At 40.9% G+C, this 19,737-nt stretch overlaps 1 protein-coding gene across 1 annotated transcript in view; it reads left to right on the top strand.

The window, feature by feature from the left end:
• NTS (neurotensin) overlaps positions 1–19,414 on the top strand; it is a 33,209-nt gene extending 13,795 nt beyond the window's left edge. Inside the window, exons 3-4 of the mRNA XM_056574411.1 lie at positions 12,537–12,758; positions 18,291–19,414. Coding sequence (XP_056430386.1) covers positions 12,537–12,758; positions 18,291–18,440 — 372 coding nt within the window. The 3' untranslated portion in view covers positions 18,441–19,414. The remainder of the gene's footprint in view (positions 1–12,536; positions 12,759–18,290) is intronic.
• The last annotated feature ends 323 nt before the right edge of the window (positions 19,415–19,737 follow it).

Raw genomic sequence — 19,737 nt, 5'->3', positions numbered from 1 at the left:
TTTCCCTATTACAGCAGGAGCAGCTTCTCTGTCCCTCCACTTTCTAAGCCTGCAGCATGCAGAATGAAGGTAAAATGGTGTCCGTGCAGGAGGTAGGAGGGTCTGGAAGGGAGGGACTGCTGCTGATTGGCTGTAATGTGTCTGCTGACTCTGACTCACAGGGTCAAAGTTTACCGCAATGTTAAAGTATAGGGGGCGAATCGAACTTTACATATGTTCGCCCGGCGATGCGAACGCGAACATGCTAAGTTCGCCGGGAACTGTTCCTACATAGTCAGTTGGCCGATGCCTATCTGTGCCATCGTCCATTCTCTCGCAGGTCTGACTCGGGGGGGCCCTCTGCTCTCACCTTTCACTGCCATGGCTGCTGGGGAGGGGTGGGGTGGCAGGAGCAGTACCAGCTCCATCAGCAGCAGCCTGAGTCTACAGTCGCTGATGAGTAGCTTTCTTCACCCGCATAGTGAAGCAACTCATCAGCAGCAGGTAGACCTGGAGCAAGACCTGAACCATCAGGTGGTGGCATGCCTTGACATACCCATGCCAAATCCACTGGACTTCTGGGCAGCCAAACTTGCTTTGTGGCCACAACTAGCAGAGTTTGCCCTGGAAAAGCTGTCCTGCCCGGCCAGTAGTGTGCCATCAGAGCGGGTGTTTAATGCCATAGTAACCCCAAGGAGAACTCATCTGTCCACCAAACATGTGGAGAGACTGACCTTTGTGAAGATGAATCAGGCATGGATCAGCCAGGATTTCCACCCACCAATGCCTGATTCATTGACCATGGTGCCACACCAACACTTCACAGATATGGATAGTGCTAAACCCCAGTTACAAACATTCCTCCACATAAAGGATATGCATTTGCTAAAACGTAAGTTTTCTTAGGAAAAAAATTTAGACCCCAATTTTTTTTATATTTAAGAAATGGAAAGGTGCGCAAAAAACACCATGTGGCACCTACACACCAAGTATTGATGTTATGCAAAGGCCTCTAAAAAGTGAGAGGGAACAATGTATGGTCAATTGTAACAGGTGGGGGGAAAAGCTTTCCTTGTAAGGCCCTACTCTCGCATTATTAATTCCCTTCTTGGCAAGTGTTACTTGCCCTAAAAAGGGCGGCCCCACACACTGCCAGGGTTTTTAAGTGGAAATAGGGAGAGTTTCCAGTGTGGGGCCGCCCTTTTTAGGGCGAGTAACAAACTTGCCAAGAAAGCAATTAATAGGGGTAGAGTAAGGCCTTACAGTGGAAGTTATTCCACCACTGGTTACAATGGACCATATGTTGTTCCCTTCCACCTTTAAGAGGTCTTTGCATCACATAAATACTTGGTGGTGTAGGTGTCACATGGTGTTTTTTGCACACCGATCCTTTTGTTAAATACAAAGAAATTTTGGGTACATGTATTTTATCCTAAGAATATAATTAAAAGTTTAGTTTTACATAATGCATATCCTCAATACTTACTTGTGCACACTAACACTTTTACAAAAGAGACCGTTTTCTACTGCCTACCTGCCTCAGCTACTATTCTGACCCTGACACCCACCTGATGTCACAAATTTGATGCCAAGTTCCCCTTTTTTCACCCACCTTTGTCACCGGATACTGGTATTGCCACCCACCATCGCACTCTGTCACCCGGTCACTTTTAGGACTCCTGATGCTGCTGATGCCAGGCTGTCTGATTCTGCTACCTTATGTTCTCCTCATGCTGATGCCAGATCCAGGCTGTCTCATACTGCCACCATATGTTCTCCTCATGCTGATGCCAGCTCTAGGCTGTCTCTTTCTGCCACCATATGTTCTCTTCCTGCAGATTCCAGCTCCAGGCTGTCTCATACTGCCACCATATGTTCTCCTCGTGCTTATGCCAGCTCCAGGCTGTCTCATTCTGCCACCATATGTTTTCCTCATGCTGATTCCAGCTCCAGGCTGTCTCATTCTGCCACCATTTTTTCTCCTCATGCTGATGCCAGCTCCAGGCTGTCTCATACTGCCACCACATGTTCTCCCCATGCTAATGCCAGCTCCAGGCTGTCTCATACTGCCACCGTATGTTCTCCTCATGCTGATGCCTGCTTCAGGCTGTCTCATACTGCCACCATATGTTCTCACCCTGCTGATGCCAGCTCCAGGCTGTCTCATTCTGCCACCATATGTTCTCCTCATGCTAATGCCACCTCCAGGCTGTATCATACGGCCCCCATTTGTTCTCCTCATGCTGATGCCAGCTCCAGGCTGTGTCATTCAGCCACTATATGGTCTCCTCTTGCTGCTGACAACTCCAGGCTGTGTCATTCTGCCAGATTATGGTCTCCTCATGCTGCTGCCACCTCCAGGCTGTGTCACTGGGCCACCATGTGGTCTCCTCATGCTGCTGGCACATTAAATAAAACGTTTTAGGTTCACCTATTTTAAATCTTTAATTTAAATGTTAAAAATATCTTTAATATTTTCAATTCTGAGGCCCTATGGTCTCCTCATGCTCCCGCCACCTCCACACTGTGTCATTCAGCCACTATATGGTCTCCTCTTGCTGATGCCAACTCCAGGCTGTGTCATTCAGCCACTATATGGTCTCCTCTGGCTGCCACCAACTCCAGGCTGTGTCATTTTGCCAGATTATGGTCTCCTCATGCTTCTACCACCTCCAGGCTGTGTTATTCAGCCACTATATGGTCTATTCATGCCTCTGCCACCTCTAGGCTGTTTCAGTCAGCCACTACATGGTCTCCTCATGCTGCCGCCACCTCCACGCTATGTCATTCAGCCACTATATGGTCTCCTCATACTGATGCCACCTCCAGACTCTGCCATTGTGCCACTCTGCGACAATGATTCTAATAGTGACGCCTCTAATCTGCATGTCATACTGAATAACAGTATTATTTCACTAACACAGCACACTCCTTATGCGTGTTACAGCAAAATAAAGTGTTCTACACCTCTATTGAGGCTCTCTGTAGCCTAGAAATAGCCGTTTTTAATAGCGATTTGCTGCAAATAAATTCGGACCAAACCACATTTTTTCGAAAAATTCGCAGAATAGGCCGAATAAAATCTTTAAAAAATTTGCTCATCTCTAGTTTTCACATTTATAAAAATTCCTTTATGGAGCTCACATATTTGGCAGAGCTGTACGTAGCTAGTCATCACTCATATGTCCCTGTCCCCACTGGGGATAACAATCTAAATTCACATATCAGTATGTTTTTGAATTATCGAAGGAAACCATAGTAACAGGAGGAAACCCACACAAACAAGAGGAGAACATACTAACTCCATGCAGATGTTGTTCTTGGTGGAATTTCAACTCAGGACTCTAGTGCTGCAAGACAACAGTGCTAACCAGGGACAAGTGGCCATTTTCCATGAAGAAATGCTGAGGGTTATGTTGCTAGTACTAAGTCATCAGTATTAACCACTAACTTTTTGGTGGATGACAAAAAAACATCAAACATGAAAAAGTAATTTTTGCACCAGAACCTGCTCTGTGAACATATGTCGTAACATTTTGACATTCTCCCCCATATTCGCAAAGGGGCAGAACTTGCTTTGAAACGTCCATAGTTTTGCGTGAAAGGCGAAGTAGTGCCCCCCTCAAATTGAATTTACTACATTGTACTCCTGCTAGCAAGTGTAAACTGTAGAGCAAGGGCGCACATTTATATAAGGCGTGCACCACTGCATAAATCCAGCAAGCCCATGCATTGGCATGTGAGATGCAAGTCTTGATAAACACAATGAATCGAGTGCCGATAAACAAACACTCTGTGATCTTTTTCAAATGAAAGCTGAAGTGAAGAATAAATGGCTTAAAGGGGTATTCCGGTGGAAAACATTTTTTTTTTTTTAAATCTACTGGTGCCAGAAAGTTAAACAGATTTATAAATTATTTCTATTTAAAAATCTTAATCCTTTCAGTACTTCTCAGCTGCTGTATGCTCCACAGGAAGTTCTTTTCTTTTTGAATTTATTTTCTGTCTGACCACAGTGCTCTCTGCTGACACCTCTGTCCATGTCAGGAACTGTCCAGCGCAGAAGCAAATCCCCATAGCAAATCTATCCTGCTCTGGACAGTTCCTGACATGGAAAAGAAATTCAAAAAGAAAAGAACTTCCTCTTATAAGTACTGGAAGGAATAAGTACCCCTTTAAATGCTGCATGTCCTCTTCCTGATGTCTAATTTAAAGGAATTTTTTTTTTTCCCTTACGGTATATGAAACTGTCGGATGCTCATTAGTGACCGATTTTACGGCCTCATTGTCAATTCTGTGACTAATGAAACAGCAGTTTACCTGCAGCATATGGCAGAATTTACAATACTCATGAGGGCAATCTCAGCAATCTGGAATATATTGTCTAAAACTAGCTACTTGTTTTAATGAGGACATTGGGCAGTTTTATACTACTAAGGTCACATAGCTGAAACAAGAAAGAAAAATCATGGAATTATGGAAATCACATAATTGATAGACATGCTAATGATATGCAAATAAAAAATGGAAACAAAATATTTAAAACATTTTGATTTATTCATTGTCAAGTATAAGTATCATGCACAAAAATACATGCACTGACACGCATTGTTTTGTTGCTTCTTGGACACTCCAGAGAATTGGCTATACCACTGGTTTCACAACAAAATCAATGCAATGCTGAACTGTTAGTGTACCTGAAATTAGGACTAGAGAGGACCAGTTACCATAAATGATGCCACCCCACACCATAATCCAGGGATTAGGATTGGTATGCTGTTTCCTTGTAAAGTCCTCTTTGTGGTCATTAGTCCAATATCTGGCTAACATTACCTTCAAGACTCATTTTAGAACAGTGGTTTCAAACTGTGGCCCTTCATGTGTTGCAAAATTTCAACTCCCAACAGGCCCAGACAGCCGTTGGCTGTCTGGGCCTGCTTGGAGTTGAAGTTTTGCAACACATGGAGGGCCAAGTTCGAGACCACAGTTTTAGAGGATAGACCTTTATTTTAGCCTCCACTGCCATCTTGTTCTGCACCATGATAGCCTATGAGAGTGGTCATTTGAAGTCAATGAAACACCTGTAACAGGACATCTGGCGCATAGCCCAATGTTATGCAAGCACATTTCCATGGTTAGTGGAGGCCCAGTTCGACACCCTAAGCATGGAATGTGACATCCTGAAACTAAAGTCTCTGAGTGATAAATGGTAAACCAAGTTCTCTCGATTTAAGTCTTCTGTCTCTCAAGTGGCAATGACTGGCATGTCAACAAACAAGAGGCGCCACATAATCTTACTGTACTGACTTGTTTCCAATTTCTGAGGTTTTACGAGGTTAAAAAATTTTGCTATCAATCTGGCTTTTATACCATTGAACCCCCTTCAATATGCCAGGTCAATGGACCTAGATGATTACATTTTTTTTTATCATTTACAGATTTTAGCGACACTTACTTCTTCCCTGATATAAACAATCTTATAGCTTGTGCTTCTTGGTATTTCAATGTTAATGTGGAGGAGTATATCTCATATAGTAAAATGAAGAGATTATTTTAGCACTCACCATTAAAATGTAACTTTTTGTGAATCTTCATTAAAATTCATGGTCTTCTCACCATGAATTTTAAGCGGGAAGTTTGCGAAACAAGGCTTGTTGCCGTCACACTGCGCAGCTTCGGCTGTGCGTCTTTTTCTCCCTTCTCATGCTGAAGGCCGTTGAATTTTAATGAAGATTCAATAAGAGTTACATTTTAATGGTGAGTGCTAAAATATTCTCAACATTTTGTAGTTGCTTTTTTTTTCATATTTTATGCACCCCATGGCTACTGGACTACCCTCCAATCAGATTACATGGTTTCTATTGAAGCTAATTCCAATGTTTAGCAGTATTGCTGTCCTGACTTTCCTCTATGCCTCATAATATCTTATGTTTTGTTGTAAAAGATAAGCCATGAAAAGGCATGCAGATCCCATACAGGGTAAAAACTGACAAAACAAAGGACAGTTTTAGTCTCTGCATTTTTGCTTTTAGTTAACACAGATAAAACATTGATCTCCTATACAGTTTGTGCACAGAACTGTAGTATGGGAGTGTGCCTATTTTACTGTATATACTGTTTAATGTTTTTTTTTATAGCCAATCAAATTTGTGATACAGTAATAGAAAGTTAGAAGTAAACCATTGACATATCCAATACTAAGGAGTCTTAGAGATGAAGGCTTGTAATGTTTTTACTCTTAACTAAACTGGTGTAAAATGCATTTTATACACTAGAACTGAGAATGGAATGGCACAGACAAATCCCTCTTATAATTAAACAAAAAGAGATGTTTAATAAAGAGTATCAAATGGGCGCATTATGAGGAAAATAGCTTTTAACATCTATCTCTATATCCATGCAGGTATTCAGATGGCACTATTCGAGCAGACACAGTACCCCATCAATCTCTCCACTACAGCCCCGTCCATTGTTCACTTATCTTACCTTTACAGCCCATAGAACGTAATTTGTTCTTTAGCCTAACTGTAAAGTCACCAGTATCAATGCTTCCTACAACAAAACCACAATATTTCTGCACAATAGATAAATGACATTGTAATGATAAGAGACAAAAATTTGAAAAACATCTAAATTTAAACATCAAAAAAGTGTACTTTTTTTCTAAGCCTATTTTAAATTTAAATAAATATTTCGAAAATCGAGGAACTTGCTGCAAAGTTACTATTTTTACTTCCTTAACCCCTTAAGGACTGAGGGTGTACCCATACGCCCCCGTTTTAGAGTCCTTAAGGACTGAGGGAGTATGGGTACGTCTGTGGGAATTGTGGTCCCCGCCACTAGCCCCCCATGTTGCGATCGCTGCAAATCGCCGGTCTGCGGCGATTCCGGGTCATACGGGTCTCCGGTGACCCGGAAAATAAGGGGATTGGGGCTGTCCAAGACACCCACGATCCCCTGAAGAGATAGGAGTGAGGTGGCAGGGGTGCCTCCCTTCCTATTTCTGCTATTGGTCGGTCAGAAGCGACCGACCAATAGCAGATCGGGGTTGGGATTAATGTTTGGTTCCCCCGTTCTGCAGTTTGGAGATTACTGTGCGGTGGCTTCTAAACCGTGGCCCTCTATGTCTTGGAAAACTACAACTCCCAGCATGCACGAACAGCAAACGGCTGTCTCGCAATGCTGGGAGTTGTACTTGCGTACCTCCAGCTGTTGTATAACTACATCTCTCAGCATGCCATTCGGTGATCAGTACATGCTGGGAGTTGTAGTTTTGCAACAGCTGGAGGCACACTGGTTGGAAAATACTGAGTTAGGTATCAGAACCTAACTGAAGGTTTTCCAACCAGTGTGCTTCCAACTGTTGCAAAAGTACAACTCCCAGCATACATGGTCTGTCAGTACATGCTGGGAGGTGTAGTTTTGGAACAGCTGGAGGTTTGCCCCCCATGTGAATGTACAGGGTACATTCACATGGGTGGGTTTACAGTGAGTTTCCTGCTTCAAGTTTGAGCTGCAGCAAATTTTCCGCCGCAGCTCAAACTCCTAGCGGGAAACTCACCGTAAACCCCCACCTGTGTGAATATACCCTTAAAACACTACACTACACTACACTACACTAACACATATTAAAGGGTAAAACACTACAATACATCCCCTTACACTGTCCCCCGTACTAAAAATGAAAAATGTATCATACAGCATTGTTTCCAAAACGGAGCCTCCAGCTGTTGCAAAACAACAATTCCCAGCATTTCCGGACAGCCACTGACTGTCCAGGCATGCTGGGAGTCTAGCAACAGCTGGAGGCACCCTGTTTGGGAATCACTGGCGTAGAATACCCTATGACCACCCCTATGCATTCCCTAATTTAGTCCTCAAATGCACATGGCGCTCTCTCACTTCGTAGCCCTGTTGTATTCAAAGGAAACAGTTTAAGGCCACATATGGGGTATTTCCATACTAGATGAAAATGCACTACAAATTTTGGGGGGCTTTTTCTCCTTTTACTTCTTATGAAAAGGAAAAGTTGGGGTCTACACCCGCCTGTTAGTGTAAAAAAATTAAAAATGTTTGCCCCATACTTTTTATTTTCACAAGAGGTAAAAGAAAAAAAAAGACCACCGAAATTTGTAGTGCAATTTCTCCCAAGTACGGAAATACCCCATATGTGGGCGTAAAATGCTCTGCGGACGTACAATAAGGCTCAGGAGTGAGAGCGCACTATGTACATTTGAGGCCTAAATTGGGGATTTGCACAGGGGTGGCTGATTTTACAGCGGTTCTGACATAAACGCAAAAAAATAAATGCCCACATGTTACCCCATTTTGGAAACTAAACCCCTCACAGAACGTAACAAGGGGTATAGTGAGCTTTAACAACCCACAGGTGTTTGATGAATTTTCATTAAAGTTGGATGGGAAAATGAGGGTGTTACCCTAAATTTTTCATTTTCACAAGGGAAAATAGGAGAAAAAACAAAAAAAAAATGTGTAACCCCATTTCTTCAGCGTAAGAACATACCCCATATGTGGATGTAAAGTGCTCTGCGGGTGAACTACAATGCTCAGAAGAGAAGGAGTGCCATTGGGCTTTTGGAGAGAAAATTTGTCCTGAATTGAAGGCCGTGTGTATTTACACAGCCCCCATAGTGCCAGAACAATGGACCCCCCCACATGTGACCCCATTTTGGAAACTTCACCCCTCACGGAATGTAATAAGGGTTGCAGTGAGCATTTATGCCCCACAGGTGTCTGACAGATTTTTGGAACAGTGGTCCGTGAAAATGAAAAATGTTAAACGCCAGTGGGGTGTAAATGCTCACTGCACCCCTTATTGGAAAATTGCTGCTATACATTGAAGCCCTCTAATGTCTTCCAAAAGTAAAAACATGTCAACTTTTTGATGCCATCATAAAGTAGACATATTGTATATTGTGAACCAATATATAATTTATTTGGTATGCCCATTTTCCTTATAGGCAGAGAGTTTCAAAGTTAGAAAAATGCTAAAATTTGCGGATTTTTCACCAAGAAAGGATGCAAGTAACCACAAAAATTTACCACTATGTTAAAGTAGAATGTGTCATGAAAAAACATTCTTGGAATCAGCATAAACAGTAAAAGCATCCGAGAATTATTAATGCATAAATTGACAGTGGTCAGAATTGCAAAAAAGGGCTCAGTCCTTAAGGTAAAAAAGGGCTCAGTCCTTAAGGGGTTAAAGGGATGTAGTGGGTGGGTCGGGGTTAGTGTGATTGCCTTCTCAGCCCATCATCAACCCCATGAAAGTGCTGTGAGAATGACAGCAGCAAGGGAATCAGGAAGGTGAGTTTTTTTTTTTTTGTTTCTTTTTTTATGGGGGGTCACCAGCCAGAGTGTAAATGGCCAGATTCAGCAACTTGTTATGTGTTTTACATTAACCTTTCTGATATACTTAAAAAATGTATTTCCTTTTTATGGAAATCATTGGTTAGAAATAAAAAGACCAGTAGGGGCCCCTACCCCATCCAGAACACAGTCCTGTCTGGCTGCAACATCATCTTTATCCCAACCTAAGCACAGACTGGGATAAAGTCCAGTAAATGAGGGAGGGACTAGCACTACTCTTCGCTCACTGCTGTCTGTCAGACTCTAGTCTGAAAAGAGAGAGGAGGGGGTTACAGAGCAGCCTGCAGTGATTGGATGAAGCGATCCAGCACCGTACAGTAGATCAGGGAGTAGTGAATGCATGGTAAGTGTGGCTAGGCTCAGTGCTTGCCTCAGACACGCCCCCTCCTGAGCAGTTGATGTCAGAATGAGTAAGCAGCAGAACAGAGGGATTTGTGAGACAAATACAGAAGCCAGAAACAAAAAAGGCATGTAAAGCACCTGCATGACCCAGTGAGTAACATATATACATTATTATGTATGTGATATTACAGATACAATTGAAATATTTATAAAAAAATATTCCTTTAGAATATATTTTTAACCCTAAATTCAATAAACTAAATTGATAAATGATGATCCAGTATGTCAGCTAGATGAAAACCTTCATAAATCTATATTTGGCAGGGGTCGGCTATACAGGGCAGCTGGTTGGCTGTAACTCAGCTGCATCAAATTGTTCAGACATTTCCTTTTCGACTATAGACAGTGTCAATGCTGCTTTAATCAATGGTGGGCACAGTACTATGCATATGGAGATGGCATAGAACCCAGTGAACTGATACAATATACAGTGAAACCTGTAATGGGATTTTTAATAAATTCCTGAAGTGGGTTATTATTGTATACAACCACTTGAAGACTATATTCCTGTTTTACTGGGCAGGCAGTTTGTAATATGTATACCTTTAGACATGTGAAGCTATACAATAATACATAATTGAGAAAGAGTAATACTTTAGTATTACCACAAATACCCAAGTAAATTATACAAGCAATGCTCCTGTGGACGAAATTGACTATTAAAAGCAGACAGATGTTCATTGTCAACACGACCATCATTTGCTCTTTTTACAATTGACTAGTGGCAATAAAACATTGAAGAAAGTGTTCTTATCTATAAGACTACACATGGCATGTGCCAGCCTATGCCAGGTATCAGTAATATTTAAAGAAGACTCTCCTGTTTCACCTCTCATTTTTAGTAAATGCTTGTGTTTCTCTCAAAATAACTATTTTGAGCATCCTTTCTGAGCACTCTGTGTTGGTTGTTCCTTGTTGGTTGTTGTGTGTTGCTATACCTATTTGCAGAATGCATTTTTTTCTTTTCAGTTAAATAAGTTTTGACAGTGGACTGCTTTCCACTGTTAAAGAGTATATGCCTATTGGATGTCATAACCAGTATGAGTCAGTAAATAATACTATACCGTCTGAGCGGCCTTTCTCTCCCTATATGTTTTTGCTGCATTATCAACACCCTATGTTCGAATTTCCAGGTAGAATCTTGCTGTTGCAATCATGACACATGCGCAAAAATGTGCCATATATGCAGCCATGGAATCCCTCCTCTGTCTTCATACAACCATCTTAAATATAACCTCCCTGACAGATTCCATTTAAACTGTTAACAAATCCAAAGGACAGGGTAAGGATAAGATGTCTGATCACGGGGGCCCCGCCACTGAGGACCCCCGTGATCTCCCTGCTGCACCTGGCGATCGTTTACAGCGTTTGGTGCAGCGTTGGAGTGCCGGAGGCTCGTGACATCACGGCCTCGTCCCCTCAATGCAAGTACATGGGAGGAGGCGTGACGGCCGTCACACTCCCTCCCATAGATTTGCATTGAGGGGGTGTGGTCGAGACATCACAAGTGGGGCATGACCGTGATGTCCCTAGCCTCTGCCCCACATTGCCAATCATCCGGCATGGAGTGAAGTTTGCTCTGTGCACCAGATATCTGGGGTGCCGCAGCTGAGATCGTGGGGGTCCCCAGCAGCGGAACCCCTACAATCAGACATCTTATCCTCTATCCTTTGGATAGGGGATAATATGTCTAGGTGCATAGTACCCCTTTCACAAGAAAAAAAAAGCAAAAAGCTTTGTCCATGGAATAAAAGAATACAATGTTCAGACCCCCACAGCGGTCTTTGTCAAGACAACCTGTAATAGTGGTTATGGGGAGGAGTAAGTTTTCTTTTAAATAGGGATTTCCCACACTTACAACCTTGTGGTAAGATAAAAGTGGAAATTTAATTTGAAATTAAAAATTATATTTGAATTGTGACTTTGAGAACTAATGTTCCATCCATCATCACACCAGCATATATGTGTCATCTAAGTTTGTAATATATATATATATATATATATATATATATATATATATATATATATATAAATGTTAGCATTTTAGGGCAACAGCTTTTTTAAATTGCACTGTGATTACTGAAAGAATACATAGCTTATATGGAATGTTAACCTTATACTTGTATTACTTGTATGTTGGAGTAGAGGTACTTTGTAGACTGCATTCTATAAAATAAACAATTAAAGGTATTTGAAAAATATTTAAATGGGCACTCTCATTAAAACTTATTTTTGCTATTGCACCCCTTATGGTAAATAAAAAATATTTCTAATATACTTTGTTTAAATTTTTTTTTTTAGTTTTCTATGTTTTATTTGTGCTTAAAAAAGCTCAAGAGCATATTTTCCCCCATCTCATACACAGACTTTGGGCCGAAGCCCAAACACAGGAAGTGCAGCCTGGAGTGCTGAGGGGGGGGGTGTCCAACCAACAGCATATGGCAGTTAAGTGTGAGAGGAGCTTGATTGGATGAGGCTGGAACCCCCCCCCCCCCCCCCTCAGCACTCCAGGATGCACTTTCTGTGTTTAGACTTTGGTCCAAAGCCTGTGTATGAGTTGGGGGGAAATGTGCTCTTGAGCTTTTTTAAGCACAAATATAACATAGTAAACTACATTTTTTTACCATAAGGAGTGCAATAGCAAAAATTAGTTTTAATGAGGGTTACCCTTTAATCATTCTGTGTCAGTCTTTTATCATATGTAAGAAATCAGCAAAAAATTTGTTTGTTTGAGCTCATAATAATTAGCAAATATTTAACTTCAGGTGAATAAGGCGAGGCTTCCATACTGGAAAATGACTCTTCTCAATGTATGCAAACTTGTTAACAATTTTAACACCCAAATGGAGGAAACAGGGGAGACTGGAGAAGATCTTACAGTCAGAAAACAATATCCAACAACATTGAATGGCTTTAACTTGGACGCAATGTTGACAGCAATTCAGCTTCAGAAAATTTGCCAAAGTATGGTCTTTCCACATTCAGAGGTATGATGTAAATTCTGCATTTCAGGTATAACTAGTACTTATCCTAATAAAATTCTGCCAAGAAGTTCAGGATTTCTTGAGCCAAGAAAAATTAAAGGGGTACTCCGGTACCACAGTTTTATGGTTATCTAGCGTGTTTGTAGCGAGTTTAGCACTTTTGTAATTCACATGTTATACATCTGTCCACAGCATATATGTTTTTTATTGACTTTTTACTGAGTTTTTCTGGTTGCTTTTGACTGTCGTCCACACCTGCGCCATGTTTGTTCACTGTTGTGGACAAGACGTCAGTGCTGCAGGCGTTGCGTTTTTTTTTTCTCTCCTGCAATGGTTTTGCCCCTTTTTCACACCCCATGTAATGAATATTTATTGAATTGTTGCTATCCAAACATTAGGTAACTAATCATATGTGACCCGCGGGTGCTGCTCTGCTTCCTGCCAATCCCCCTCCTCTCCCCTCCCCCAAAGCGATGTCCCCACAAGGGTTAAAGGACAACTGTACTGAAAAATTTTACATATTCCAGTTCCTGGCTGCAAAAATAAACAAAATAAACTTTGAATTGCCTTCCTGCGTTCCCCCATTGCTACGGTAACAGCCTCACGGTCCTCTGCTGCGATCCTCATGCTGCTTCCTTGGGACAGGAACATCACAGAGCCTTCAGCGTATCACCAGCCACAGCAATGTCCCACCTCAGCCAGTGATAGGCTCAGCGCGCTGTTATGTAAGGAGCCGGTCGACTCCTTACATGACAATGCGCTAAGCCTATCACCGGCCGAGGCGGGACAACGCTGTGGCCGGTGATACGCTGACATTGTTACGGTAACTGCCTCACAGTCCTCTGCTGCAATCCTCATGCTGCTTCCTGGGCATGGGAAAATCACAGAGCCGTCAGCATATCACAGGCCGCAGCGATGTCCTGCCTCGGCCGGTGATAGGCTGAGTGCACTGTCATGTAAGGAGCCGGCAGGCCTATCAGCATCAGCGTATCACCGGCCGCAGCGATGTCCCACCTCAGCCAGTGATAGGCTGAGCGCACTGTCATGAAAGGAGCCGGCCGGCTCCTCACATGACAGTGCGCTCAGCCTATCAGCGTCAGCGTATCATCGGTCACAGCGATGTCCTGCCTCGGCCGGTGATAGGCCGCTCCTTACATGACAGTGCGCTCAGCCTATCACGGGCAGAGGCGGGACATCGCTGTGGCCGGTGATATGCTGATGCCTCTGTGACGTTCCTGTCCACAGGAAGCAGCATGAGGATCGCAGCAGAGGACCGTGAGGCCGTTACCATAGCAACGGAGGAATGCAGGAAGGTGAGTCGAAGTTTATTTTGTTTATTTTTGCAGCCCGGGCACAGGAATATGTAAAATTAATCAGTACAGATGTCCTTTAACCCTTGCAGGGACATCGCTTTGGGGAGGAGAGGAAAGGGCAGGAAGCAGAGCAGCGCCATATGTTCCCTAATGTGGGGACAGTGCACTGCAGATGACAATTCATTGGGGGGGAGGAGAGCAGCGCCCGCGGGTCACATATGATCAGTTCCCCCCACTGACAATTCATTCATTCCCTTATGTGGGGACTGTGGGGTGAGAAGCTGACAGTGAGGGTGGGATGAGTATACTAATGAGCAGGGCAGGGAAAGGGAGTGCTAAAGGGGAAAGAAAAAAAAAGAGCCACCCACAAACAGGGCTGGGCGGCAATGCAAAACAAGTTGGGCAGGGCACTGAAAGAGAAGACAGGCTTCAAGGCATGCTGGGAGCTGTAGTTTCTAAAACAAAGGCAAAATGGAAATAGATGCTGCACAACATCGACACAATTGAGCAAAAAAGGGAAAAGAAAGACAAAAAGAGCAAGCACGAGACCAGAGATAACAAGATAACAAGAAAACTCACCTGCAAGTAGAAACTGAAAAAACACATTGGCCACCGGAGTTCCCCTTTGAGGAAAAGGTTGACATGAGTTCTTTAATAGATAAAACACTGCTCAGACAAGTACTAAGTGTCTAACTTAACCTACATCTATGCCTTTTGACTTCCCTATAAGACATTCTTATGGAGAAAAATGAAATGAAAAAAAAAATGATATAAAACTATAATTATGCTCCAGAACTGATTTTTTTGTTTGTCTTTCATGACCTGCAGTTACTTAGTTTGTCAGGTTTCTCTAGGCTTCCTAAAATAGAATCATCTTATTTCCATAATATTAGCACTTAAATGTCAGAAGGAATGAGGATATGTAGAGTGATCATTCTTATAGCTAGCTGGAAGAGAGTCTACCCAGTATTCGCATGTTGTACTGCTCAAGATTTGTTTTCTACTTACAAAATATTAATGTATTCTTTTGGGCAAGTATGGCTCTTGGGCAGTAAGAGAGTGGAGGGCACTGTTTAAAATGGCACACAGCAATTGTAAAGAGTGGGTGAAGAAAGAGAAGATATGAAAGACAATAAAGGAATAAAGCATGAAGAAGAGTGAAAGCATAGTAAGTGGCTTTGCGTGAAGAGAATAGAAATTGCCGACCATTATATCAGAGTGTTCTAGCAAATGCCTTATCTGGAAGAGATATTGCTCCAAGTTCTATGGTACAGTACAAAACTATAGTTCATGATGAGTTCTAAAAGCAAAATTATTATATAATAATAATAAAGTCTGAAAATAATGTGTCAGGCAGCCCTTTCTCCAAAACATTGCCGCAATCATTTGATATGAGTATTTGTCTAAATATTGTTACCTTCCTGTCTATACTGATCAGAAGTGCATTAGAGTGGAAGCTGCGTAGGCTTTTTCTGCAGAGCCCGGACAATCCTAATGTACTCAATATGACAAAATTTTAATTCTGCTATTCTTCCCACATGCTTTTCCTTCATCTATATTCCCTAATTCCCTAATAAGTTATGTGTAGTCCATTGAAGTTTTAAATGTTATCCGTCACCAAATCCTTCTACTTGGCTGGAGCATTAAAAACAAGCATATAAATAAACTGGTTTAAATAGTCTAGTCAAAATAAAAGTCCTTTACAAAATACCATTATATAACTGCAGCATAAACATGATAAACAAACATTGTTTGAAAGGAGTATTCTGCCAATTCCAAAAGGTTCTATTGTGGACTTGGAGGGAGTGCTTTCAATATAAAAAAGTAAGCATACCTGCCCCATAGCTGCTGATGTTGGTGTTGGGTCCCTGCTGCTCCCTAGGACTTTTTAATATTACAGAAAATGACTGATTAGCCAATCATTGACTGAGATAGGTCAGCACTGAGGCCAGAGATTGGTTTAACATGCATTTTCTGCAAAAACTAAAAGGTAGTGGGAACATGATACAGTTGGAACAGCAGCTATGGGAAATAAGTGAAGGCGAGTATGCTTGCTTTTTTGCTTGAAAGTCTCTTAAATATATTTACTGTACATGCACATGCAAAAGTATGAAAACAATATCAATACTATCTCAATTCGTATAAAGGGAATATATATATATATATATTTATATACATATTTATACATATATATATATATATATATATATATATATATATATATATACACATATATTTATATATACATTAATATATATATATATTAGTACTAATAATAGGCAGGCAACGAATATTTAAAGTTACCCCAGAGAAAAAATATATGTCTCTAAATCAACTGGTGCCTGAAAGTTAAAAAGATTTGTAATCTTTTTCTGTTCTTCACCCTTACAGTACTTGCACAATATTCAAGGTTACAATTGTAACCAAATTATAATGAGGTATCACTTACCCCGAACCACAGTCCGGTTCCGGAGATATTCGTTGTGTTAGCCGCTTTGCTAATCTGGAAATTACCTACTTTGGCCTTCATTGCATGACCTGACATACCTAGCCTCCCTGCTTTCATCCCCTCTGCACCAATATGCCTGCCCACCTCATGCTCACATGAGTGAAGGGGTCCCATGATTATTCATAAGGTGGGCAGGCATATCGTGCAGAGGGAATGGAGGCAGGGAAGCATATTATGCCGTGTACCGCCTTTATTGTGCAAAATCGACCATTTCCAGATAACCAATGCCAGATAATACAAAAGGTATCTCCAGGGAAACCTCATTGTAATCTGGTTCACCTGCAACTGCAATAACCCTATGTATTGGGTTTAGTTTTACTTTAAATTGTACCTGTCATTGTAAAAACTTTTGATACTAAAAAATTTTTTTTATTGAGTTTTCAGACCCCAATCAAGTGTTTCAACAAGCGGGGAGAGCAATATGCAACCATGCTTTATGTCTTTGTGAGCTGGACAGTCTCATAGACTTGCATTATTCCTGGTCACATGACACAGAATCAGGAGAAGATGTGCTAACCGTGCACTTCTCTTAGGCTGGGTTCACATCACGTTTTCTCCCATACGGGAGCACATACGGCATGGGGAGCTAAAAACATCCGCTCCCGTATGCCTTCGTATGCACTCCCGTATGTAACTCATTTCAATGAGCCGGCCGGAGTGAAACGTTCGGTCCAGTTGGCTCATTTTTGTGCCGTATGCACTTTTTCCTCGGACCTAAAACTGTGGTCAACCACGGTTTTAGGTCCGGTTGTAAAAGCGCATACGGCACAAAAATGAGCCGATCGGACCGAACGTTTAACTCCGGCCGGCTCATTGAAATTAATTACATATGGGAGCGCAAAGAAAGGCATACGGGAGAGCGAGGTTTCAGCCCTATGTGATCCTGTATGGGAGAAAACGTGATGTGAACCCAGCCTTAACTGGTGCTACTTATCAGTCGGGATCTGAAGACTCAGACCTCCAACCTATAAAAACTTTTGATATGTCTTAATGACATATGAATTATAATTTTTTTGTCATAATGATAGGGACACTTTAATGAACTTGTGGATAGATCTGTTTTAGTATTTTGGACCTTACCAGCACAAAGTATGCATCTGCTAAGCTATGTAATTTGACTTAAATGGGTAACACTGTTCTTAGACATCTTATTCCCTATTCAAAGGAAAGGAATAAGATGTATGATCGGGGTGTCCAGCTGCTGGGGCCCCACATGATCGCCAGCCCAGCACCTCGCTAGGCTTTTGGCGGCCGTTGTCATTACGCCCCCTCTATTAATGTCTATGGAAGATGTATGGAGGGGGCGTGATGGTCGCTTATTATCCATCAAGGAGCAGTGGTCACTCTGTGAATGCGTACTACTGGATAGGGGGATAGATGTCTACGGTCGGAATACTACTTTAAGCACAAGCTGGTTGAAATGCTTATTTATCTCAACAAGAATTAGACAGTAGCTAGTGAGATTCAGAATACTCTCTGGAAAGATATATAACTAAATATTTTATGGTATAAAAATAGCATTGTCAATTTAGGCATAACACAATCAAAAACCAATAATAATAAATCCACTACCTTTTCCAATTATTATATTTATTGTACAGGATATAATACTTACTGACATCCACATCACTTGCTATGTAATGTATCGGGTAAACTAGATTTCTGATTTGTCATCTTAATGAGATTGCTACATATCTTTCTTTCTTTTTTTAGCTGCTTCAACAGGATTACCTTGAACCCAGCAGCTCGAACAGTGAAAACGAAGACATTGTAAAGAGAAAAACTCCTTATATTTTAAAAAGACAGGCCATTGTAAGCAAAGCCAGGAGACCCTACATACTGAAAAGGGGCTCTTATTACTAACAATGTCAATATGATTCACTAAGATGTGTTTAATTTATACAAGTAAATGTGATTTATGGTTATTTTACCTACAATTAAAATTATATTTGTGCCATAAATAAATTGGAAAATGATTGTCATTAAGATAATGTAAATGTGTTTTTATTCAAGTTGTTTGTTAAATGTGTTTTTTATATACATGAAATTATTTGGACTTTTACATTTTGAAAATAAATGCCATTTATCTGCAATGTGTTCATCCATAAAGTGAATCAGAAGCACTATTGGATCCATGGTCTGTTGCTGAGAAGGATTGTGTGGAAAATGCATATAGAGTTACCAGAAGTAAAACCTTTAGTGATGATTTAGAAAAAATTAAAACTGACAAAAAGTGTTACTGTTTTAAAACATGTTTCTCATCTAGAATGACAATAAAGTTAGAGTACTACACTAAAACTTTTAAAATTATTTACAGATTTTTTATTTTGTGTATTCTTTTCCAAGAGGACCAATAAGACTAAAAACAGCAATAGAGAAAAACATACGCAACCAAAAAGTTGTACCAGATTTTTACTCTTTATAAGAAACTACATCATTAACTTGAATGTATTTAGTATTACCGTTTTTCCCATTCACTTGAATGCAGCATTACCAAAACTTACCCAAGGACATGCAATGCATTGGTTCAAAGACCTGTTTTGTCTAATCATACACAACCACTTTCAATTCTGAAAAACTATCATTTTTTACAGTTGCTATGAGACAGATATGCACGGGTAATCATGGACATAAAGAAAATTACAAGAGATAGGATCCTAACTTATACAATACAATTAAAAAACATTCTGAGGGTAGCAACAGGGTTCTTGTAGAAAAGTCTAGATTCTTACACAGAAGTTATAGGGGTGAAAAATAGGGACTATGCTATAAGATGTTTCAGCTGTATTTGTCTATGTGTAGATATTTAATTATATAAATAAAGCCTTTTGAGAGTTTTGAAAGCATGTTTTGATATTGTGTTACACAATTTTCATGACAAATTTTAATCCTTGACACATCTATATATTTATTTAAATATTTTTCTGAGATTTGTCCCACTGTTTCGATGTCCTGCCTTTTAATGTGTACATTAGCCAAAATCTTTCTACTTTTAAAGATGTTGTTAAGCTATTTATAACCATAAGTTGTTAACAATAATATGTCTTTTATACCTTGTATTCATTAATTGCATGGTAACATAGGAGCAGAAAGGAAAAGTAATTAAGCAAGCTAAGGTCAGGGCAAGTGGAGTTTACACAATCTGGATAGCAGGCTGAAG

Source organism: Hyla sarda, chromosome 4, assembly GCF_029499605.1.
Source record: "Hyla sarda isolate aHylSar1 chromosome 4, aHylSar1.hap1, whole genome shotgun sequence".
Taxonomy (NCBI): Eukaryota; Metazoa; Chordata; class Amphibia; order Anura; family Hylidae; genus Hyla; species Hyla sarda.
This window is presented reverse-complemented; position numbering and strand designations above follow the sequence as displayed.